This window comes from Pseudorca crassidens, chromosome 20 (assembly GCF_039906515.1).
Source record: "Pseudorca crassidens isolate mPseCra1 chromosome 20, mPseCra1.hap1, whole genome shotgun sequence".
Lineage (NCBI taxonomy): Eukaryota > Metazoa > Chordata > Mammalia > Artiodactyla > Delphinidae > Pseudorca > Pseudorca crassidens.
Window position 1 is genome coordinate 44,522,349 of NC_090315.1, and position 23,557 is coordinate 44,545,905.

Below are 23,557 nucleotides of genomic sequence, written 5' to 3' on the forward strand. Positions count from 1 at the left end.
TTGAGGTCCACGCTGATGGTGGTCGGTGGGGTGAGGTCCTGCCCCTCTGGTGGGAGAAGGCGGGGAGGTTGGGGAAGATGAAGCATGAGCTGAGTCAGTCTTGAGAGTGAGCAGGGTTTGGCCTGGCAGCTGGGGGGAGTCGCGGCAGAGGAGGTCAGCCTGCACAAAGATGTGAAGATGAGTCAGATTATGGGTGTGTGGGAGGCAGGGTAAGAGAGAAGGCTGAAGGGCTGGGCAGGGCCTGACCAAGAAGGGCCCCTGTGCTCCAGAAGGCAATGTGGTAGCTCAGAAGGATTTTAAGCAGAGGATCAGTGTCAGATTTATGCAGGCAGGCATGTGGAGAGCAGCTGGGGTGCAACACTAGGGACAGGAAGACTAGTTAGAAGGTGGCTGGAGTTGTTCAGGTGCTGAGCTGAGGTAGGCCTTAGTCAAGGCCATAGCAGTGGAGCCCAGAGAGGTAGACTTGGGGAGGGGGAAGGTGGTCAAGGACTTCTGTTACTTAGATGTGGAGGCATTGAGGATGATGCCAGGGTTTGAGGTGTAGGTGACTGGCTTGGATGGTGGTGCTCCCTGTTGACTGGGAGGAGGACCAGGCCTGGGAAGGTGGGGGAGAGGTGAAGGTGACTTGTTTGGTTTAGACAGACTTTGAGCTGAGGGTCAGCCAAGTAGAGAGGACCAGGAGGCATTTGGGTACATGTATTTGGTAAATGAAGATGGAGTGGTTGAGGTCAAATGGGAGAGTACATGGTGGGAGAAAAAGATGGTCCAGACCAGGTCTCTGGGGAATTCTCTCTGTAAGGGACGGGCAGGGGAAGCACAGCTTTGTGAAGGAAACAGAGAGGGAGAGCAGTGCTTCTCATCCAGAGCTGTGTCTGGAGACAGTTTTGATGTCACAACTGAGAGGTGGTGCTACTGTCATGTTGTGGGTAGAGGCCAGGGATGTTACCAAACATCCTACAATGCACAGAGCAGCCCCCACAGTAAAGGATCACCTGATCCAAAAGGTCACTAGTGATGAGGTAGACAAACCCTGTGCTTGTGCTTTCTGTGCAGTAGCAGCTGTGAGTGTTCTCTTCATGGCTGGGCCCCTAGTGCCTGGCAGGTAGAGGGTGTTGGATGAATGAGGCAGGAGGGAAATCGGATGAGGGACTGCAGCCAAAGCCAAGTGAGGAGTGTGGTCGGCAGTGCCAGGTGAGGCCAGGAGGTCAGGTCAGTTGAGGATGGCCACTTGTCCAATTAAGATAGAATTCACATACCACAGAATTCTTCACCCTTTAAAGTTTCCAATTCAGTGGCTCTTAGTACATTCACAAAGTGTGTGGCAATCACCACTTTGTAATTCCTGTTTGTCTGATTTTCTCTTTTATTATTTAAAAAAATGGAAAACCAAAAGTGTAATTTTCATTCAATAAATATCATTTGATCCTTAGGCAGTTTTGTTGCAGAAAGTAAAGTCCATGATTTTAGAATGATGGTAGCAATTCATCAACCAAGTAATCAGTTTTCACACAGTTTCAATAATTGCAGCAATTTCCTTGAACTGTCTAGAAATTCTGAAACTGTGGAATTGTCATTTCGAAGGACTTGTTCTTTACTTGGCCTGAATGATCTGCCACTTTGAGCATCACTGCAACATAAGGATACTTAAGTGATCTGCAGCTGTCTGAGCTCACAGCCATACCCACCTTCCACGGAAAATCTATGAGCTAGTTGGTGACCTTGACCTTAGCATCCAGCTGTGGCTCACTACACCCCTCCATAGCAGCGCCCTGGAATCCCACCACCCACTCAGGTGGAAGCTCCTGGGGCAAGGTTTATTTTTGAAATATTCAAGAGTGTCAGGTAGCTAGGAACTTACCTGACATAAGTCGTCTTAGGCATAATGTGTATTCTTTCTGAAGTCTGGTTTCTTCTGTTCCCAAGGGCATTGGCTGAAAACAGTTCACTGTCCTAATAGTGATAAGGCATTAGATGTTACTAATCTATAATACTATACTAATAATACTATACTAATACTATACTAATATTTATATATTTGTATATGTATTATATATATAAATGTAATATGTAATATTATATATAATGTAATATATATATTATTATATATAATATACTAATATAAATATTAGTATATTTATACTATACTAATATTTATAATATAAATATTAGTATATTTATACTATACTAATACTATACTAATATTTATAATTACTATACTAATATTTATTCCCTAATATTAGGGAATAAATCTCTTTTGCTCAATGGGAATTACTGTGGGTCAACGTAACTGGTTATTTTTTTGTTCTTTTGTTTTACTTTTTTAATATAAACTTAGAAAAATTGTGAGGCAGTGCCTCACAGAGCAACCGTCTACGCACAGCTGGTGGAGTCCAGGAGGATGTGGTCATGGAACAAGCTGTTTCCCATCCGTGTTCAGACCAGCCTTGGAGAGCAAGTCATTGTCCCCCCCTTGGAACTGGAGAGGTGTCCTGGCGCGCCCTCTGTCTATGACATTCAGCTGAACCAGGTGTCTCCCACTGACTTCACTGTCCTCAGCAACGTGCTGCCTATGTTCAGGTACCAAGGAGCCACCCAGGGTCATGGCGTTTGGAGACACTTGGTGAATTGCGGTCTTTGGCAGTTCTTTTTGAGTTCATTTTGACATCAGGAGTCCATTGCAAACAAGTCTCATTGCTGGTGAGGTCACCATAAATGCTTAAAGATGGAGTGTGTGAGCTTAAAATATGCTTCAGTTCCTGAATATTCTTCCACAGTGTGGACTTCAGCAAGCAAGTCAGTAGCTCAACAGCCTCCCATAGCAGGCAGTTTGAACCTCTGGCATCTGGCCAAGCTCAGGTGGTTCTCTCCTGGTGGGATATTGAAATGGACCCTGAGGGGAAGATCAAGTGCACCACGGCCCCCTTCTGGGCACACTCGGATCCAGAGGAACTCCAGGTAAGAGGCGGGAGCTGAGCACGTTTTCGTGGAAATCAGGAAACTTGTCCACTTTTGGTCCTGGGAAAGGAGCATGTTGAATCTTAGATTCCTAAGAATTTAGAGATAGAAGGGACTATGTTAGAATCAATGTCAAAGAAGAGTTTAAAAGAAAAAAAGGCAAGGCTAGCTGTAGTAAGATATAAGATAGACCTTTCAGGCCAAGTTCATGGTCAACACCAGTGGTCACAGTGAGCCATAGGGCAGCTTTGGTGTGCTGGCTCTCCCCTCGTCCTGGTACAGCCACTCTTAGACCTGCCCACCGAGTAATCCAGGGGTCCTCAGATTAGTTTGTGATAGAGAACTACAGCCTGTCTACAGCCGCATTTTCTGTGACCTCAAAATCTACCTTCTTCAGCTCAATGGAAAGTGGGGAGGATGTGAACTACAGAAAAGGAAATACATATTATATTCCTTTTTCTTTAAAAATATTTTTCTTAATTTTATTTATTTATTTATTTATTTTTCAGCTGCGTTGGGTCTTCGTTGCTGCGCACGGGCTTTCTCTAGTTGAGGCGAGCAGGGGCTACTGTTTATTGCAGTGCACTGGCTTCTCACTGCAGTGGCTTCTCTTGTTGCAGAGCACGGGCTCTAGGTGCGCGGGCTTCAGTAGTTGTGGCTCTCAGGCTCTAGGGCGCGGGCTCAGTAGCTGTGGCGCATGGGCTTGGTTGCTCCATGGCACTTGGGATCTTCCCGGACCAGGACTCGAACCCGTGTCCCCTGCATTGGCAGGTGGATTCTTAACCACTGTGCCATCAGGGAAGTCCAAGAACCATGCAGATTTAAACAGTGAAATACTGTTTTTCGTGTATTAGTGAATAAAGTTCAGAGTTTGCATGCTGTTGGTGGAGCCGTGGGGCAGTGCAGGAGGGTGATCACCAGAGCGTTGTGGAGTGCAGCAAGGCCCACAGTCGGTCAGGATGGGACATGACGCCCCTTCTAGGCATTTAGGCTCTGGATGGAGCTGCATACGTGTAGAATGATGTGTGTGCCAGGATACTCACTGTAGCCCTGATTAAATAGAAAAGACTGGAACAACCTAGAGGCCACCAGCAGGGACTGGCCAAGTCCATTTTCCTGCATCCACGCAGAGGGTGAGGTGGCTGTCTCTGCACTGATGTGGAACAGTCTCAAGGACAGATCAAGTGAAACAACGAGAGGCACAGAACAGTGTGTGCTGTGCCAGCGTTGGCGTTATTAAAAATAAGAATATATGTGTTTATCAGCCTTTATGTGTGGTGCATGTATGCAAGGATATCTTGGGAAGAATTCACAGAAATTGGTAAAAATGGTTGCTTCTGGGAAGGGAGCTGGAGGTTAGGGGTGGAAAGGAAACTTATTTTTCATTCCATGACCCTTTTATATCTTTTGAGTTTTCTCTCATGTGCATGTATTATCTACCCCTCTGTACACAAACACAAGGGAAGAAAGTGGGAAAGATGCTTCAGGACCAAGGAATCAAATGTTCCCTCCACCTGGGAGGCCTTGGGCACTGTCCTCTGTGTGTTCTGACTTCCTGTTCCCACTTGCTGGGCACTGGCTTGGCTTTGATTGCTCAGCTGCTGGTTCTGGGTGTATACATGGTGACTTCAGGGAAGGCCTTAGCATCTCATCCTGCTCCCTGAGTTACTGCTTAGGCCAAAGGGTCATGACTGCTGTGCGATTTCGGTCAGTCCTCCTGGGCCCTTGAGCTGCCCCGGCTCCACTCTGCATAGCCTCAGTCCTCCGTAGGCTGAGAGCGTGTGTGGGGTGTGGGGTGTGGGGTGTGTGTGTGTGGTGTGTGATCTGTGTGTGTGGGGGGCGTGTGTGGTGTGTGTGTGGTGGGGTGTGGTGTGGGGGGGAGGTCAGAATTCTCCAACAGAATTGAGGTTGGCACTGGGCTGCTTTCTTCCTCTCTAGGAGTGTGGTAATTGCAAAATTAGCATAAGAATTTCATTAAAATGTAAATACTTCTCATTTGTATATCTTCAAAGTGCTTCTATGTGTATTTTCTCCTTGAATCCTCATATAAGACATGCTGGGTAACCACACAAAGCCGGGCCGATGAGGGGAGCAGGGCCTCAGGTGTAGGCAGCCTTGGTGGGTGCTTGTCCCCAGGTGTCCTGACTGTGGGGCTTGTGTCCTTCCTCTACCAGTGGTGACTTTTGGACTGTTTCGAATTTGAAGAGCTGCTAATGAATCTCCCTCATGACTTCATTAAACTGCTTTTGATCAGCCTCAGACAGTGGATTCTGGCTATCATAGCTCTTTAGCATTAGGACCTGGGAGGCTGGTGTGTGGGAGGGACATGGTGACAGGGAAGCACTGTGGGAGACTGGGAGGGGTCAGGGAGGCACAGTAAAGAATGAATAACAGGTTTTAGAGATCTTTTTTCCTCCTTGTTAGTGTTTATTTTTTCCAGAATGTATCTGGTTAGATTTTAATTTTCTAGCTTTTACATTCAAATAGACATCTTAGATAGATGGGAATGTTATTCACCTGTCTTTAAGTTCAAGATCAGGTAGGATAGAATGTGTTGACTGAAAAAAAAAAACAACACAGTGTGAGAGTTGTGACTTAACTTTATTTGAAGTCAGATGAGGACTGTAGCCTGGGAGACAGCCTCTCAGCTCTGAGGAGCTACTCTGAAGAGGTGTGGGTGGGGGCAGGAGGTCAGTATAGGTATGATTTTAGTGGAGGGGAGATACTTGCAATCAAGTACACATTTTGGCAGAAGGTTCCTGCTAGTCACGAACACACACACACACACACACACACACACACACACACACACACACACACACACACACACACACACACACACGGCAGAGGCTGGAGTCCCCTCCCCTGAGCCCACCTTGAAGACCACTGCCCTAGGCCACATTCTATCCTTCTGAAGCCAGCAGTGTTCCAGCAAGATTTTGAACCTTTAGCCTCTCTGACTTGAGGATTTTCTTCTTTATCTCTTTGGCCGTAGTAGCTATCTATAGTCCACACAGTGGTTTCCCTGCAAATTGATTTTTGAATTGGGTTTTGGCCCCCAGATTAGATGCATTGCTCTTGTTGCAGCTTGGTGATAGCTGATTCTCTTCCTGTTTCAGTGGCGGGACCACTGGATGCAGTGTGTGTACTTCCTGCCAGAAGAGGAGCCTGTTGTCCAGGGCTCAGCCCTCTGCCTGGTAGCCCACCATGACGACTACTGTGTGTGGTACAGCCTCCAGAGGACCAGGTGTGCCCCAAGCCTCATTGGGTGGGACATTAGGCTTGTGACACTGTGCCTTTATCTAAATTCCCTGTACAGACCCTGTAGAGGTTTGAGTGGGCACATTTGTATCTGAACAGAATAAGAGCAAAAGTTTGTGACTGGGTATTTCAGTGCCTGTTTGTGTGTACTCTGAAGAGGCTGCCCCAGTGGCAGGACCCCCATTTGGAGCAGATATATATGAGAAGCCTTGAATTGGAGGGCCCTCCGACCTCTAACGCCCACTCCACAGCCAGTGCCTAGACTCATGCCCCCTAGAGGACCATGCGTGTGTCCCCTCTCCATCTCGATTTCCCTGGGGCAGGTCCCTGTGCCGTGCCTTCATACTCACTGGTGCCTAGCAGGTCATCACCCTGTGTCTGTTCATTTCCTGGCCCAGCCCCGAAAAGGATGGGAGAGCCCACCCAGCACGCCCTGTGTGTGACTGCCAGGCTCACCTGCTCTGGAACCGGCCTCGGTTTGGAGAGATCAATGATCAGAACAGAACTGATCAATACGTCCAGGCCCTGAGGACGGTAAGTGTCCAGCCCCTTAGGTGGTTGTAGGCCAGGAGAGGTTTGTCCCATGGACCCAATCGAGCTCATTGCTCACTTATGATTAGCTGGTTTTGTTTTCTGTGCTCCCTTCTCTGTCCATGAGTGGCTTCAGCCGGCTCCTTCTGGGCGGGCATTTGGGCAGAGGCCAGGGAGCTTGTTTCTGGACTACCTGAGGGCTTGTTCTCTGCTCTTCTATGGGAGCCTCTCCCTGGCCCCTGCCTTACCTCTGGACACTTTGCCTTTATGGTCACCAGCAATTCCTTTGCGTGATCCTTGTGGATTCAGCCACCCCATTATTCCTCTCATCTCCTACTTCCTTTCTAAAATTTTCTAGAATGTAAATTTTGTCATGTAACTCTCCTGAAAGACCTTTGCTCCCTGCTACCTGTAGAAGGAGTGTCTCAGCCTGGGGACCACACACAAGGTTTGGACGGGGGTCTCTGGACCCCTTGGAGTCATATGCAGAAAAATATGTGTGCACGTATGCATATGCCTGCATTTTGGGGGGGAAGGAGGGTCCCAACCATCCTAAGTTTCTCTCAGAGGAGTCTCTTGACCCATAAAGGCATTCCTGCTTTGGGGAGTCATTTGACATGCGTACAGCTTTCTGTGCTGTGACCAGGTAGGGAAGAGGCCTGTGGTTGTGGATTGGGAGGTTGCCTCTGATAAACAGGGCAGCCCTTCAGCTGGGCCTTCTAGGATGGCTTGAGGACAGTCTTTCCTGATGGTGGGGAGAGGTGAGGGAGGTGGTTGTGTTGGAGTGGGGGGCTGGTTACCACCTGGGCCTGGGAGGCAGGTATGACTGGTGTTAGGGCATAGGAAGATCCAGCCGGGCTGTGTAGGGGATGGAGTGAGGAGGAAATCAAGATTGAGTAATCACAGAGTGAGTTAGGGGGTCAGATGGGAAATGTTCCTGTCAGTTTGTCAACAGGAATTTCTTGACATTGTAAGAAAATCTGTGCTGAGGTTGTTCTTTTCTGCAGGTGCTTAAGCCGGACAGTGTCTGCCTGTGCATCAGTGATGGCAGTCTGCTCTCCATACTGGCCCATCACCTTGGGGCAGAGCAGGTACTGGACATGTGCCTTCTACCAGGTTCCTGACGGCCGCCCTTGAGTTCGGGTGTCATGTGGTCTGGGTACATGGTTTTGTGACTAAAGCTCTTTCAAGTGCAGCTGCCACATATGTGGCAGGCGTGCTTGTGTTGGTGGCTAAGGGGTTGTTGCCTCGTGTGCGGGCAGGAGTCAGGCTATAGCTGTTGCCCCATCGCCACAGCTCCCGAGTCTGAGTCTGCCACCTCGCTAGGCTCAGCGCAGAATGTTGTACTGTCCCAGGGGGATAATGAGCACAGGTAGAGTTAGTTAGATGTTGTCTTCTGCCTTGGAGTTGCATTTTAATCTTTGTTTTCTTTCTCTGTTAAGTGCACCTCCTACAACTAATAGCATGGTATCCTCTTCAGGTATTTACGATAGAGAATTCAGCAGCTTCTCATAGACTGATGAAAAAAGTAAGTGATAATTGTTGTTACTGAAATAATGAGGGGACCTGTGGGGCCTGCCTTCCTGAGTCTGGGATTGATCGCTTTGAAGCAGTGCTGGTACCAAGGGAACTGGGAGAAGTAGGAGCTGCCAGTGAAGTTCTTGTGACCCCTGAGTCGAGAGCTGGCCTGGAAGTCTTCTGGGGCTGCCGTTGAATAGCAGTGAGCGTTTAGACTCTACTTTGTTTGTTGTGGCTGAAGATGTTTAGGCTTCTCTCCTCACTTCACATAAAATGAAAAAAACTAAAGTCTTTGTGGTGATAGAACTGAATTTGAGATTTGTTTCTGGGGCACCAGCGCCCACGGAGTCACTGCTCACAAACTGACCTGACTGGTTGGTTCTGTGACAGTGTTTCTCCTCCTGGCCTGTGATTCCCTCTCTGAGGGATAACCTACCTCCACCAGAACTACAAGCCTACAGCTAAGTCTTGCCAATGTGCCTGCAAGAGAAATTTCTTTTGCTCTTATGACATTTTGCTCCTGATCTCATCTGAGGTCTGTAGGCGGCCTTTGGATGGGAGAAGTTCTGCAAAGCAGCTGAAAGTGGTGCTCCAGAACTGTTTGGCCAGAGAACTGCACACAGATAAAGGAACTGAGATGTTCTTTTTCTGGACAAAAACAATAGTTTTGTTTTCTCTCTAAGATCTTCAAGGCTAACCACTTGGAAGATAAAATTAATATAATAGAGAAACGGCCTGAATTATTAACACCTGCAGACTTGGAGGGTAAAAAGGTAAGTAGTGAGTGCTCTGCGTTTGCTCTGGACAGCACGGCTCTGAGACAGCCTGACTGCCCCCTTCTCCGGACCTCACTGTGTGTCCCCCAGTCACTCACCAGCTAAGGACTCGCCGCTGTTGAGGGTGTGGTGAGGTTTGCAGAGATGCCTGCTGAGCAAATACTTGCACAGCTCTCAAGTGGCTCATGGCTGCTCCTTCAGCAACGGCAGACGAGCTCTGCTAAGAGCGACTTCGGCACATCGTGTCCCCTCCCTTTTCCCTTCACAGCACTGCTGTGCACGCTTCCGCCTCCCATCTGTTCCTCAGTCCCCCGTGTGCCTCCGAAACTGCTCCCGGCCCTCAGTAACCTTAGCTACTAGACACGGTCTCCTTGTCGCTTCATCGCGCTGGCCTCCTGCACCCTCACAACAGGGGCCTCTCCCTCCTCAACATACTTCTCTTTAGGCCCTTAAGAGGCTGCCTTTCCAGGGTTTCCTCTTCTCTTTCTGGCTGCTCCTTCTCAGTCCTTCATCGGTCTCTCTTCCTTCACTTGATCCTTCCCTGCAGGTGTCCTTGGTGCTCTCTTCTTGTCTGTCCTCTCCTCTTCCGTTGCATCTCCTCTCGAGACCATCACATCCCTTCCCAGGTGGGAATCGTGGGTGTCCAAGCCGGGTCTTCAAATCTCACATATCCCACAGGCCCTTCAAGCTGGAACCTGTCATCTTTCTTGCCAACATTTTTTTTAACCCCTTTATTGAGATATAATTGACATACCATAAAACTAACCCATTCCAAGTGTACAATTTGAAGATTTTTTAGTAAATATAGAGAATTATATAACTGTCACACTGTCTAGTTTTAGAACTTCCATCACCCAGCCCCTAGCCCCAGGCAGCCGCTGATGTGGTTTCTCTCTCTGTAACTTTGCCTTTTCTTGGCATTTCGTGTGAGTGGAATAATACAATATGTGGTCTTTTGTGTCGGGCTTATTTCACTGTTCATGGCTGAAAGGTTCATCCGTGTTGTAGAATGTGTCAGTATTTTGTTCCTTTTCAATGCTGAGTAGTGTTCCAGTGTATGACTGTGTGATATTTGGTTTACCCATTCACTTGTTGGTGGACATTTGGATTGTTTCCAGTTTTTGACTATTATGAATAATGCTACTGTGAGCATGGGTATGTTAAGTCTTTGTGAGGGTTTGTGTTTTCGGTTCCCTTAGATACCTAGGCTTGGAATTGCTGGGTTGTGTGATATTTTTGTTTAACTCTTTTTTTTTTTTTTTTTTTGCTGTGCCATATGGCTTGTGGGATATTAGTTCCCTGACCAGGGATTGAACCTGGGCCCTCAGCAGTGAAAGTGCCGAGTCCTAACCACTGGACCGCAGTGGAATTCACTGTTTAACTTTTAAATAAACTATTAAACTGTTATCCAAAGCGGGTATACCATTTTATATCCCAACCAGTAATGTATGAGGGTTCCAGTTTCTCCATATCTTTACCAACACTTCGTATTGTCTCTTTTTTTTTTTTTTTTTTTTGCGGTACGTGGGCCTCTCACTGTTGTGGCCTCTCCCGTTGTGGAGCACAGGCTCAGCGGCCATGGCTCACGGGCCTAGCTTCCCCGCGGCACGTGGGATCTTCCCGGACCGGGGCACGAACCCGTGTCCCCTGCATCAGCAGGCGGACTCTCAACCACTGCGCTACCAGGGAAGCCCTCTTTTTTTTTTTTTTTTTTTTTTTTAAGTATAGCCATTTTAGTGGGTGTGTGGTGATGTCTCGTAGTTTTGAGTTGTGTTTGCCTAATAATGTTGAACACCTTTTCATGTGCTTATAAGCTATTCTATATCTTGTTTAGTGAAATATCTATTTAAGCCTTTTGCCTGTTTTCCTCCCATGCCTTTTTTTTAAGAACAGCTTTCTTTCTGAGATATGGTTCATGCAGCAAGGAAATTTAAAGTGTACGGTTCAGTGATTTAGTATATTCATAAGATTATGCAGCCATCACCACAATCAATTTTAGAACATTTTCATCACCCAGAAAGAAACTCCTTGCCCATTAGCAGTCACTCCCTATTTATCCCCAGCCTCCCAGCCCTAGGCAGCCACTAGCCTGTTTTCCTTCTGTATGGATGTGCCAGTTCTGGACATTTCATATAAATGGAATCATGCTACGTATAGTCCTTTGTAGGTGGCTTCTTTCAGAGTTCATTCATGTTACAGCATATATCAATACTTCATTTATTTTTGCTGCTGAATAATACTCCACTGTATGGCTGTACCACATTTTATTTGTCCATACTGATGGACATTTATGTATCCATATTGATGGACAGTTTATGGACATTTGGGTGGTTTCTCCTTTTTGGCTACCATGAAGGATGCTGCTCTGATCATTCGTGTACAAGTTGCTCTTTCTTTCCCTTATAGTTGAGGATTAAAAAGATATTTAGGGAATTCCCTGGCGGTCCAATGGTTAGGACTCCACGCTTCCACTGCAGGGGGCATGAGTTCAGTCCCTGGTTGGGGAACTAAGATCCCACAAGCCGCACGGCACGGCCAAAAAAAAAAGAGAAAGAAAGAAAATTTAAATTCTGAAAGCCATTGATATGGTGCACTGGCTAGACTCCAGGTCACTGTTGAGTAGAAGTGGTGAGAGTGGGCATTCTTGCCTCAGTGTTGGGGGAGCAGGGAATACACAGGGCTAACCCCTTTCTGTTTTCGTTGTTTCCTTCTGCATCTCTGTCATCTCAACTAGGAACCCATGTGTCATCTTGGACTGGCCCTGTCCTTGATGCCTGTCTGCTTGGGCCCAGCCCTGGGTGGTCTGGCTCCTCAGCATCTGCTGTCTGGTTCTCCTCCCTTTGACACAGACTCCCCACTCCTTGCCTGGACTATAGCAGTGCTCGCCCAAGTCATGTCCTGTCCCCAGCTCCACCTGCAGGTAGCCTCCCTACTTCCTACATACTTTGGGGATCTTTCTTTTTTTTTTTTTTTTTGGCCACACTGTGTGGCTTGTGGGATCTCTCAGTTCCCCAGTCAGGGATTGAACGTGGGCCACAGCAGTGAAAGCCCAGAATCCTAACCACTAGGCCACCAGGGAACTCCTGAGGGATCTTTCTAAAGCACATTCCTTCTCATACTAAACCCTGATTAAAGCTTTTCGTGATCCCCTCTTGCCTCCAGGGCAGAGTCCAGTCCCCTTTATCTGTCATCAGCTGCCTTTGGTGACCTGGCTTCTCTCCACCTCTGTGGCCTCACCCTTTCTTTACCGTCCTACCCCACCTGCTCGTCTGACAAGCTCCCAAAAGGGCCTTTCTCTATTTCACACCCCTGCTTTTGCTTCTGCCCATCCCTCTGCCTGTAATCCCTACTCCTTTGCTTTTCTGTCTCCTGTTCATGCATTTATTCATCTAATCAGCAAACCTTCACTGACCATCTGCTCTGGGCCAGGTGCTGTGCTGGGAATACTGTGCTGCCACTTCTCTGTCCCTACTTCTGTGGTCTCCGAGCCTGGTGAAGGAGACAGACTAGCGCTGATAATAAATTGTCATGATAAGGCTTTGAGTAGGGTTTACAGGATGCCATCCTGGAAACTCTTCCCTATGCTCTTACCTCTAGAGTCTCTCCACGAGCCCCTTCCTTGCTTCTGTCAGAGCTTACTGCACTCTCTGAGGACGGCCCCCAGCCTTGTCTGCTGCCCCTTCCACTCTGCACTCCTGAGGGCAGGGCTCATGTCTGTTTCTCATCTTTGTATCCTCAAGGGCAGGTGCAGACCTTGATATGCTTGTTGACTGACTGACTGACCAAGTGGGTGAGTGAATGAATGAACGAATGTGCCTGTGAAACTTGTAACCTGTCCTTTACTCCTCAGCCGAATCCTTCTGACGCCCTGGTCCTGCTTCTTGCTCTGATTGCCAGGTTTCTCTCCTCCTGGGTGAGCCGTTCTTCACCACCAGCCTGCTTCCGTGGCACAACCTGTACTTCTGGTATGTACGGACTGCTGTGGACAGGCACCTGGCGCCTGGCGCTGTGGTGATGCCCCAGGCTGCCTCGCTGCACATGATGGTCGTGGAGTTCAGGGTAGGCCACCCAGAAGTTTTCGGGCGGAGGATGGGGGGAACCTTGTTTTCTTGTAAAGACTTTGGATGCAGATGGAGCACCTAGGGTCTTAATAGTTTGGGCCTCTGTTTTTCTGTGTCATCACACTGCAGGACTGAATAGAAGAGGCTTGCCTTTGTAAAAAATGAAGTAATTTGGCACATGAAATGGAAATGGCTGTGTGTTGTCATTTTACAATTATGGTTTATCAGAATAATTTTAAAATATAAATTAAGAGTTTCAGAAGATAAGCTGTTCAGCTTGCTCTGCTCTCATTAAGAGCTGAGGCTCCAATTCTGTTACCATACCTCACACACAGCCCGCGCCACACTGGGCCGAGAGGCCTGGCCCCCGCTTCCTGTTAATAAAGTGACTGTTCTGGCAAAAAAAAAAAGAGAGCTGAGGCTCCCGTTGTTAAAAGCATTTTGAGATGGGCGAGTCAGCTTCTTTATGCGAGAAAAATTGAAAACCTTCATTTTAATTTTCTCATCAAAGCAGAACCACAGTCACAAAGTCATTTTGGGAAAGGCATTTTTTATTAAAAGGATTTTGAAATGCTTTTAACCTGAAATGTAGCGTGAATGTCATTTGATATTTCTTTGATAAGAACGGCTTTATCCATTGGTAGCTTAGTGGTTCCATCACTTAATTTTCTGGGCATTTCTTTTGTGTTTTTTATTCACTTGATCAGATTCCATGTAAATTCTGGTTTTCATGGCCAAAGAGGGAATGTGGAGAATGACACTGTTCCTAGGCATATGTCCAAGAGACAGAGAATGCAACGTTGACTGGCCAGAGTGCACCTCTGGTCCCCTCCGGGGATCCTGTCCTCACGCTCTCTTTATAGGCGTAGAGCCTCGAGAACTGGTTGATAGAGCTCTTCCCAATGAACCGGTGTTCAGGATGGACAAGGAGGGAGAGACACTATCCTGGTAGCTCTGGCCGATTGTCCCTCATAGGAGAGGGCTTGGGATCATGGGGGGCTTTACAGGTTTGAGGAACCATCCTGGGTCTTTGGTGTCTCTGGGCCCATTCAACTGTGGGCATTTCTTCCACGCCTGCGGGAGCAGCAAGATGTGCCTCAGGTTTGGACCTGGGGCAGCCCCCCAGCCTGACCTCACTTACCCTTCCTGCTCTTGTCACCACACTTCCGTGTGCCTGGGTGGGCGTGGACATCTCTGTGCTGTCCCACAGAGCCCTTGGTGTGCCTGCCCACCTGCCCCCATTGGGTGAGTGCGGATGTTGGTGTGCCCTGGCTGGGTGGGTGTCAGTAAGGCTGTGCCTTCCTTACAGGACCTGTGGAGGATCCGGAGCCCCTGTGGTGACTGTGAAGGCTTCAATGTGCACATCATGGATGATATGATTAAGGTAGGCAGGGCCACAGCTCCCACCCACAGTGTCCCACCCACCCACTCCACATGGCCACAGGCTTCTGATGGGGACGTGTGGCTTCCATGGAGGGACCTGGGTTGGGCAGTGCAGGCAGCACGCAGAGAGCTCCTCTGTTGGGGGCAGCGAGGGCAGGTGTATCCGTTCTACTTTGTTCACCATGAGCATGAACCTGAGAGCCATTGGGTCTCCAAGTCTGGCTGGTATTAGGCCATTCTAGCCCCTGGGCTGTAACCCCTGAATCAGAATTTTGGGTTGGGGCCTGTCCACCACCAGGCCACTGGAACCATTCCTGCCAGTGTCAGCAGCTTGTTCTCTTTTCGGACGGTCTCTCTAGAAGGCAATTTTGGCAACCTTCTGAGCCAGCTATTTTCATTTTGGGGACTCTATTCCAGGGGAAAGTGCTAGAGCATGGAGGGGGGTGGGATGTGCAAGGAAGGTCCTGCAGGGTTATTTGTACATCAGTAGGGGATCGAGTCAGCCACCAGGGTCTCCATCTCCCAGAACCCAGAGCAGTCATGAAAGTGCCAGCGATATTTGGCTCAGCCAGGATGGGTGTGAAGAGTCATGAGCCCCATTAGAAGGGCAGGGCAGGGAGCACCATCCCATTTTTATGTATTAAGAAAATTCACACGTGTAATAACTATAAATGGAAAGTAACCTTTAAAAATTGTGTACAATATTAATTTTTTTTTAATAATATAAATTTATTTATTTATTTTTGGCTGTGTTGGGTCTTCGTTGCTGCACACGGGCTTTCTCTAGTTGTGGCGAGCGGGGGCGACTCTTCGTTGCAGTGCACGGGCTTCTCGTTGCGGTCGCTTCTCTTATTGCGGAGCACAGGCTCTAGGCGCGTGGGCTTCAGTAGTTGTGGCATGTGGACTCAGTAGTTGTGGCTTGCGGGCTCTAGAGCGCGGGCTCTAGAGCGCAGGCTCAGTAGTTGTGGCGCACAGGCTTAGTTGCTCTGCGGCCTGTGGGATCTTCCCAGACCAGGGCTTGAACCCATGTCCCCTGCGTTGGCAGGCTGATTCTTAACCAGTGTGCCACCAGGGAAGTTGCCCCAATTTCTTTTTAATTAGAAAAAATTTGCACATGCAGAGAAAAAGGGGTGGAGCAGTGGACACCAAAATGTTAGTTGTGTGATTAGGAAGTGGTTAATATTTTCCTCATTTTGCTTATCTTTCTGTTTACAGTTTTTCTACAGTGATTGTGGATTACTTGTGTAAACATATTTTAAGTAAATAAATCCAGTGGACATTTTCAGTTTCCATCTTACCTGCCTCTTCACAGCATACCACTAACTGTTCGATTCTTCTAGAAACCACTGCACACCCGGGCTCCCCCTGGCCACTTCTCAGGCTCCTTCCTGGATTCCTCCCCTCTTCTCATCCCCTAATGTGTCCTGTGTTCTAGGTCTCCCCCAGGCCCCTGCCCAGACCCCCATAGCTGTCCCCATCTTCTCTCTTTGCTGGCCAGTGTCTGCATCTCTCCTGAGCTCAGACCAAATAGCTAAGAGCTGTGGATTCTCCACCGAGATGACTTCAAGCATTGTGACCTGATGCTTCCAGAATCCATCTTCTCTTTCCCCTCCCTGAGCCTGGCCCCTTCCAGTGCTCCTGTCCTAGACCTGCTGCCGCTTCATACCTGCCTGCTGGGCTCAGGGCCCCAGCAACCTCCCAGACAAGTCTTCACCTTCCCTTGCAGTTGGTTGTTGGGTTCCATAACCATCAGGTCCTTTGTGAGCCAGTTTTCTTCCCCCGCTGCTGCTGGTCTGGTCTGGGGCACTTTGATCTCTCGTTGTCTGACCATGCACCCTCCTGCCTCTCCCAGTCAGCCTTCCTCCGCAGGGAGCCCAGGTGAATCTGTAGATCCGAAGTCTGGCCCTGTCTGTCTCCTGCAGGAAAACCCTGTAAGGCTCCCTGAGCCCTTACTCCCACCCCAGCAGTCACCCCGCACTGTTCGGCCCGCTCTGCACTGCTCTTCACCCTTCCCCTGCTGGGCTTTGTCCACTCTCCTCTTTGCTGCCAACTTCTGTGTAACCTTCAAGAGGCAGCCTAGAGATCACCCGTCCGGGCAGCTCTCCTGCCCAGCCCTGTTCTCAGCTGGTCAGTGTCCCCCAGGCACTGTGTTCGCTTGTCTTCCAGTTGTCTCCATCTAGACTGGGAGCCTTGTATGGGGGTGATCTGGCAGCTGTAGTGCTCAGAAAGGGTCACTGAATGGGCAAGTGTCCAAATGACAGGTATTTTCATCAATAGACAGTTGGTCTTCAAGGTAGCTCGTGAGATGGGCAGTGTCATCCAGTTTTATATTTTATTTTATTTATTTTATTGTGTTTTACTTTATTTATTTTGGCTGGGTTGGGTCTTCGTTGCTGCGCGTGGGCTTTCTCTAGCTGCGGTGAGCGGAAGGCTACTCTTCGTTGCGGTGCGCGGGCTTCTCATTGCAGTGGCTTCTCTTGTTGTGGAGCATGCGCTCTAGGCATGCGGGTTTCAGTAGTTGTGGCTCGCGGGCTCAGTAGTTGTGGCTTGGTGGCTCTGGAGCGCAGGCTCAGTAGTTGTGGCACATGGGCTTAGTTGCTCTGCGGCATGTGGGGTCTTCCCGGACCAGGAATCGAACCCTGCATTGGCAGGCAGATTCTTAACCACTGCGCCACCAGGGAATTCCCAGTCATCCAGTTTTAAAAGGGAGATAATGAAGCTTAGAGTGACTTACTGAGGAAACGGCTTGTGAATGGTGGCAGGAACAGAAGCCAGCTGGTCTGGCTAGGCACCTGTGGTCTTTTGTGAGGACCCATTGCCCCACGTGACTATGGCAATTACCCTGAGGGACCAGGGCCATGGAGGTTAGGGGCCACTGGCATAGATAAACCCTGGAGCCGAGGACATGGCCTTGTTCCCTGGTCGCCCGGCTCTGTCTCTGCACACCCCTACCTCCTCTTCCCTTCTCAGCACGCCCTCGACTTCAGGGAGAGCAAGGAGGCCGAGCCCCACCCACTGTGGGAGTACCCGTGCCGCAGCCGCTCCGAGCCCCAGCAGATCCTGACCTTTGATTTTCGGCAGCCGGTCCCCCTGCAGCCTGTCTGTGCTGAGGGTGCCATCGAGCTGAAGAGGTGAGCGTGGTCTCCAAGGTGGGGGCAGTGGGGGAAGTGGCAGGGTTGTTTTCTCATAGTTATTGCCCAAGTGGCTAAGCACTTACTTTGGCCACTTTCATGTGGGTGGGATGGCTGTCCTTGTCTCAGCCTTGCCCCTCCTGAAGTGGCCCTGAGTGTATAGTGGGTCCCCACAGCTTCTGGGTGGGGAGGGCGAGCCAGAGTGGGCTCTCTCAGATCCTCCCACATCTGAGGCTCCCTTTGAGCTAAGCAGCATGGTACACACAGCTGCAGAGAAATGTGAATTTGGTTGCTATGGTTACCCAGTGGATCATATTCCTGAACTCTCCTGGGAATTAAAGCAGGTTAGGAATTGGTAGGGGCTGTCGTTGTGATGCACGGTCAGGCCCATCCAGCTCCAGCCCTAGCTCCCTTCATGGGGAGGGGCGGCTTCTTCCCAGAGGAAAAACTTTCTTCTAACTGGGTGGAGGCCGTGAGCCCAGAACCCCTTTGGGCTCCTGTGACAAGGGGGAGGCAGGACAGTTGCCCATCTGTGCCTGCCATCCAGAGTATCTGGGAGAGCTCTTCTAGACTTTGATGCCTGGACTCCTCTCTGAGCCTTCTGAGCCAAACCTTTCTGTGACCTCAGGCCGAGGAGGCTGGTCCGGCAGCAAGCTGGCCCTGCCCCAGGGTTACTCTTGAGTATTTGGCCAGGCTGTGGGGAGTGAGTGGGAGCTTTGGGTTGTGGCTCTTCTTGCTCAGCATTTTACTGAGTTGCCTTAGTCAGTTGGAGTGTTAGGAGCCTCCTCACTGGGCAGGATGGAAGTGGAAGAGACGAGAGGTTTCTGAAAAGCAGAGGGGAGCCATGACCATGCTTAGCCAGTCTCTCGTGCAGCTGTTTGTTTTTGGCCCAACGTTCCCACCCCCCATCCCACCCTCACCCCCAGGTCTGGGAGGAGCCACGGAGCCGTCCTGTGGATGGAATACCACCTGACCCCGGACAGCACGGTCAGCACCGGCCTCCTGAAGCCTGCGGAGGACAAGGTAGTGCTGTGTGCGCGGGTCCCAGAGTGGGCCGGCCCTGAGAGCAGGTGCCGCCGTGCCACCTGCCTGCGCTCCAGGTGTTCCTGGCAAGTTCAGCCAGATGATAACTCCTCAGTGGCCCCAGGTCACCCGGCCCTGAACAGCAGCTTCCCACCACGAGCTGCCTGGGCTGGAGGCTGGCCAGGAGGGTGCTGGGGTGTCAGAAGCCCTCACCGCCTTCTTGCTGCTTCCCCTGCAGGGGTACTGTTGCTGGAACCCCCACTGCAAGCAGGCTGTGTACTTCTTCAACACCACACTAGACCCCAGAGTGCCACCAGGTGGCCCCCAGACCATCACCTACACCGTGGAGTTCCACCCCCACACTGGAGATGTCACTGTGGATTTCACGCTCTCAGATGCCCTGGACCGTGGGTGCTGACCCTCACTCGTTGAGAAATAAAGTGGCTGAGGGTGCCAGGCTCTGAATGGTGTGGCTTTCTGTGAAGGAAGGTGAAGGCGCCTCTCCTTTCAGGGCCCGGCTCGGCCTCTGGGCTTGGAGGAGACCTCTTCCCTTTTTGTGTTTTTGCTCTGTGGCTCCTTGCTCCAGATATGGTGGGAAGCGGGGATGGCTTTGGAGCTGAGGAGGGGCCAAGGAGCCCACCCTGCAGTGGTTATGAAGTGCTCAGAAAGCTCCAAGGCTACAGCGTCCCTCCTACCCAACCAGGGAGCGGAGCCAGAGTTGACTGGGCTGGGCAGCTTGGGCTGCTCTTGGCTATGCAGTGCTGGGGTGGGCATGCTGCTCTCGTGGGAGCTGGCCTAGCCTGGCCTGCACTGGGGACCTTTGAGTCCCACCTGCCTGCTTCAGCTAGGAGGGGCTTCTGGGGGCAGAGTCGCAGACTTATGGCTGGGCCCCAGGCCTTGAAGACCCTGGCAGGGCCAGGCCAAAGACCGAGTTCAGACCCTTTCACTTGCTAAGTAGTGGCACCAGTCCACATTTGTAAGGGTCTGGCCTCCATGTGCAGCACCAGCAGGTGACCAAGACCAGCACCTAGACACCAGGCTGCTTTTCAGAGGATAGGGAGGAGGCTGTCCCAAAGCAGTTCCTCAGAGGCAGACCCAGGAAACCAGCCATCAGAAGGGAGCCAGGAGGTACGGCCCTTTCCCGTGTGCCCCTCTTTTAGCAGAAGGACCTCGTCCCCTAGAAGTCTGGGGCGGATGGGTATGAGTGCAGTCACCCCGACGTTGCCTTGCCAGAGAAGGTCAGAGAGCCCCAAGGAGGCCCTAGCCTTGTTTCTTCCCACACTCAAGGTGCCCTTCTGCTGTTTACTCCCAGTTCCAGAGGGAGTAAGAGAACCCAAGGGGCCTGATTTCCTGGTGGTTCAGGGCAGACTCAGGCTGTGCCCATCCTGTGGGGAGAGGCAGGAAAGGCAGGCCCCCCACAGTGGCCTCCCCACAGCCCCGCTTGGCCGCCTAGCCCCTTGGAGTCAGAGCAGGGCCCAGCCTAGCTTTTCACTTAAATGAGTGGAGAACACCAGCCTTGAGCCTCACAGTTTTATTTTTTCCTCATTATCCATCCTTTCAGCACCAGTAAAGGAAAAAAAAAACACCTCTCTTTTCAAAATATTTTATCAGGTGTAAAGATTGTTTTTCTTCTAGGGAAGAATCGTCTGGATATATATTTGATAATGTTCTTACCAAAACCTCAGGTGTGCTTACCATATAAAACCCCTAATGTCCCATGAGGATACAATACAGAAAAAAATACAGAAATTAAAAAAGTCTTTTTTTCTTTTTTAAAACAGTATTTCTAAATCTCAGCAAGTTAATACAATAGTTAAAAAGCATCAAGATTAATATCCATACTTAAAACTCAAGGTGGTCTGGACAAATGAAATGACCGTTTTCTTCCAAAGTTGACCCCTGCCTCCTGCCTTCTCTGGAGGAGGCTGGGCCCGGGGCAGGTGCAGGGCCTTGGGGATTTGGGTGACCCCTGGTCCATCCTTCCCAGGCCTAGATGCCACAGAAACATCTGAGATATTTCTTTTCTTTCTTTTTTAAAAATCGGAATGGAAAAGTCTGGCTTGTACATAGACCCGGGGGTGCACAGGCTTGATGAAACTCGTGGCTGGGTGATGGCGGCCTCAGTGCTGAGGCCCTGCCAGAGGGCAGTGCGAGGGGAGAGGGGAGCCAGGCCAGCTCTGCTCTGGACACTAGGCAGGCTGGGCAGAGGTGACCTTGTTAGGACAGCAAATGACTGAGGCACAGGGAGGTATGACTTGCCTAAGGCCGCCCTGTGAGTAGGGAGAGAAGCATGGCCCCCTGTGCCTTGGCTCCTCCCCAGCTGCCCTGGGAGGCAGGCGGCCCCTCTGAAGGATGAAAGCTGTGCTGGAGTCGCTCTGCTTCAGGAGCCCTGGCCCTGCTTCCGCTGCTGTCCTGGGTACACAGCTGACCCGCAGCCTAGGGGCCTCGGCTCAGGCCCAGACATCTAGGCATCACATCTGCCCCGTTGAGCTCCACCTGTGAGCAGATTCCTGGCTGCTCCTGGGATTGGAGACCTCTGATCCAGTGAAGCCTAGCCAGGGCCTCAAGAGCCACAGCCTTGGAGGAGGGGTGCAGCAGAGAGCCCAAGGAGGACTACACCCTAGACGGTGAGCAGCCCCTCCTGGCTTGACTTGGGGGGTGGGACTGGGGGCCTGGCCAGGGAAGTGCTCCAAGCAGTGAGGCCCTCAGCTCAGCTGCTGCCCCAGCCAGGGGCATTCAGACCAACCAGTGCCACTGTGAGTGTGGCTCTCAGGAGTGTCTTACTCCAGCGCAGGCCTGGCCTCTGGCCTTGGCCCCCTCTTGGTCCCTCTTGCAGCTCAGTGGGTGACAAGGCACAGCATCAGCTTATTGGCACCAGGAGGCTCCTGGCAGCATGGTCCTGGTGTGTCCCCAGCCTCGTTGGGCAGAACTGGCCTCGAGCCAGGCGGGCACATGGGTTGGGGCGCTGTGAAGAGGGGAGACCATTGGGAGTTGTCAGTAACAGCTCCCAGAGTCGAAGGGGCCTCGCACCTGGAAGCAGACAAAACCCTCCCTGCGTGACTCTGGGGGGCGTCCCCAGGTGAGTTTAAAAAGGCCAGTGGGCAGAGGCAGTGCTGCCGTGGGATGAGGAGCTGTGGGCTTCACCTGCAGGCTCTGCCATGCTGTGCGCGTGTGCCTGGGGCTGGCCCTGGTCACATGGTGGCAGAGTGGATGCCAGCCAGTATCACTCCCTGCCTGGGGCGAGCAGTGGCCATTGGCCTTGCCACCCCCGGCCTGCACGCTGGTGAGGGGACAGGCTGCTCTGTGCCTTGGCTTCCAGCCCCTTTGTCCAGGGCCCCCAGATCGGGTTGCTGTTGAGGATTGGCCTGGGAGGACAGAGCCGCAGCCCCACCCAGAGGCAGGTGGACGGTTCCTGAGCTCAGCCAGCACGTGGATGGGGACAGTCCCCAGGAAAAGATTGGTCCCAAACCAGAAGGGTGTCCGGAGGGGAGACAGGATCAGGCAGAAAGAGGATGTGTTGGTTTTGACAGAAGAGAAGCTACAAATCTATCATTTTCAAAACCAGAAGTTCCCCTCCCCCCTAATGCCGTGAGTTGCCCTTTTTCCTGTAAAAAAGTGATGCTCTTTCCTTGGATTCCCGTCTATGGCTCCATTGCCCAGATTGGAGTCTCCAAGGGAGGCTCCAGGCTCTGCTGTGCCTGTCTTAGGAAAAGCAGCATTCTCCCTCGTGGCTTGCAGACCCTTTAAAGTGAAGGGTTGTTTTTGTTCTTAACTTTTTTGATTTTCTTTAAAATGTAATCGCCCTTGAATGCAAGACCCTGGGGAAGAGCCCGGGCTCGCTGGTAACTGGACACAGCCCTCACGGTCCCTGCTCATGAGCTGTCCAGGCTGGAGGTGGCGAGCCGGCGGCCGTGTGTCCAGGAATGCTTCTTTGGCTGGTTCTGATTGTGTTTGGAGTTTGGCCTTGGGTGAGGCCCAAGTGAGGGGTCTGTGGCTACAGCGTGGCACATGGCATGCGGGCAGCGTGCATGCGAGGGTGCAGGCATGCGAGACAACATGGCAGCAGACAAAAATAATGAACCCTGGACGAAGCTTGAAAAGAGATACAAAGAGTACAGAAACCCGGTTCTCATACTAACCCACGGGTTACAAACTAGGTTGTGCTGTAGATTTGTAGAAAATAACAATTTGAAAGAATGGCACTGGTTGGGCAGCCAGGACTCCCAAGCCCGGCCTGACTCCTGTCCATGGCGAGTGCCCAGAGGTGCTGGGCAGCGCTGGTTCCAGCTCACCCAGGACTGGCTGCAGCTCTCCCAGGCCCCTGCCCGCCTCCCCCAGCACGGGTGGTGCTCGCTGAGGGGACATGGCCAGGGAGGGACTGCAGCTCAGAGGGCTGGCGGAGGCCCTGCTGCTCGTGATGACTTGGCCCATTTATGCCTCCTCCTCCCCCGCAGATACCATCAGTCGCATGGCCACCGGGAGGTGGTCTGTCAGGCCCGACAGCTGGGTGATGAAACTGAATTCTTCTACCTCCTGGGCGGGGGGAGGAGAAACATCCCAGTTAGACCCAAAGGGCATCCTGTAAAGGAGAGGCCTGGCCCAGACCTTCCTGAAGGCAGAGGGGTGGGAGGATCCATGGGCCCCAAAGGCCTCCTGGATGGGCACGTCCCATTTCCAGAGGAGAGCTCAGTGCTGCCAAGGGGTGCAGGGCTAGGGTCCCCTATGCCCAGCCCAGCCCAGCCCAGACTCACGGCCTTCCAGTCTGGGCACAGCCCCTCCTCCCCGTGCAGCATGTAGTCAATGCGCCTGCCGTTGCCCTTCAGCAGCTCTTTGCGTCCCTTCTGGCCTCCCCCAGGGCTCTTGCTGCTGGGGAAGGCGAGGTACTCGCGACGACCTTCCTCGCTCTCCAGGACCCTGC

At 51.1% G+C, this 23,557-nt stretch overlaps 3 protein-coding genes and 1 pseudogene across 9 annotated transcripts in view; 1 reads left to right on the forward strand and 3 right to left on the reverse strand.

Moving 5' to 3' along the window:
- Nucleotides 1-19,104, forward strand: part of PRMT7 (protein arginine methyltransferase 7) — a 49,188-nt gene extending 30,084 nt beyond the window's left edge. For all 5 annotated transcript variants that reach the window (XM_067718572.1, XM_067718574.1, XM_067718575.1 and 2 more), the window contains exons 7-18: nucleotides 2,336-2,577; nucleotides 2,775-2,955; nucleotides 6,075-6,202; nucleotides 6,615-6,750; nucleotides 7,755-7,838; nucleotides 8,228-8,275; nucleotides 8,949-9,038; nucleotides 12,939-13,100; nucleotides 14,412-14,486; nucleotides 17,456-17,616; nucleotides 18,543-18,639; nucleotides 18,878-19,104. In XM_067718572.1, the coding sequence (XP_067574673.1) occupies nucleotides 2,336-2,577; nucleotides 2,775-2,955; nucleotides 6,075-6,202; nucleotides 6,615-6,750; nucleotides 7,755-7,838; nucleotides 8,228-8,275; nucleotides 8,949-9,038; nucleotides 12,939-13,100; nucleotides 14,412-14,486; nucleotides 17,456-17,616; nucleotides 18,543-18,639; nucleotides 18,878-19,057 (1,584 nt within the window). In that variant the 3' untranslated portion in view covers nucleotides 19,058-19,104. The remainder of the gene's footprint in view (nucleotides 1-2,335; nucleotides 2,578-2,774; nucleotides 2,956-6,074; nucleotides 6,203-6,614; nucleotides 6,751-7,754; nucleotides 7,839-8,227; nucleotides 8,276-8,948; nucleotides 9,039-12,938; nucleotides 13,101-14,411; nucleotides 14,487-17,455; nucleotides 17,617-18,542; nucleotides 18,640-18,877) is intronic.
- LOC137215410 (ras GTPase-activating protein-binding protein 1 pseudogene) overlaps nucleotides 1-23,557 on the reverse strand; it is a 69,804-nt pseudogene that overhangs the window by 11,049 nt on the left and 35,198 nt on the right.
- On the reverse strand, nucleotides 1,333-1,804 carry LOC137214605 (COMM domain-containing protein 6-like). Its single transcript, XM_067718611.1, is given in 2 exon segments — nucleotides 1,333-1,547; nucleotides 1,549-1,804. Coding segments are annotated over 2 exon segments (174 nt in total). The 5' UTR covers nucleotides 1,680-1,804; the 3' UTR covers nucleotides 1,333-1,504.
- SMPD3 (sphingomyelin phosphodiesterase 3) overlaps nucleotides 20,156-23,557 on the reverse strand; it is an 82,410-nt gene continuing 79,008 nt past the window's right edge. For 2 of the 3 annotated variants that reach the window (XM_067718578.1, XM_067718577.1), the window contains one exon: nucleotides 20,156-23,553. In XM_067718578.1, the coding sequence (XP_067574679.1) occupies nucleotides 23,166-23,553 (388 nt within the window). In that variant the 3' untranslated portion in view covers nucleotides 20,156-23,165. The remainder of the gene's footprint in view (nucleotides 23,554-23,557) is intronic. The other variant, XM_067718579.1, reaches the window with a different exon arrangement.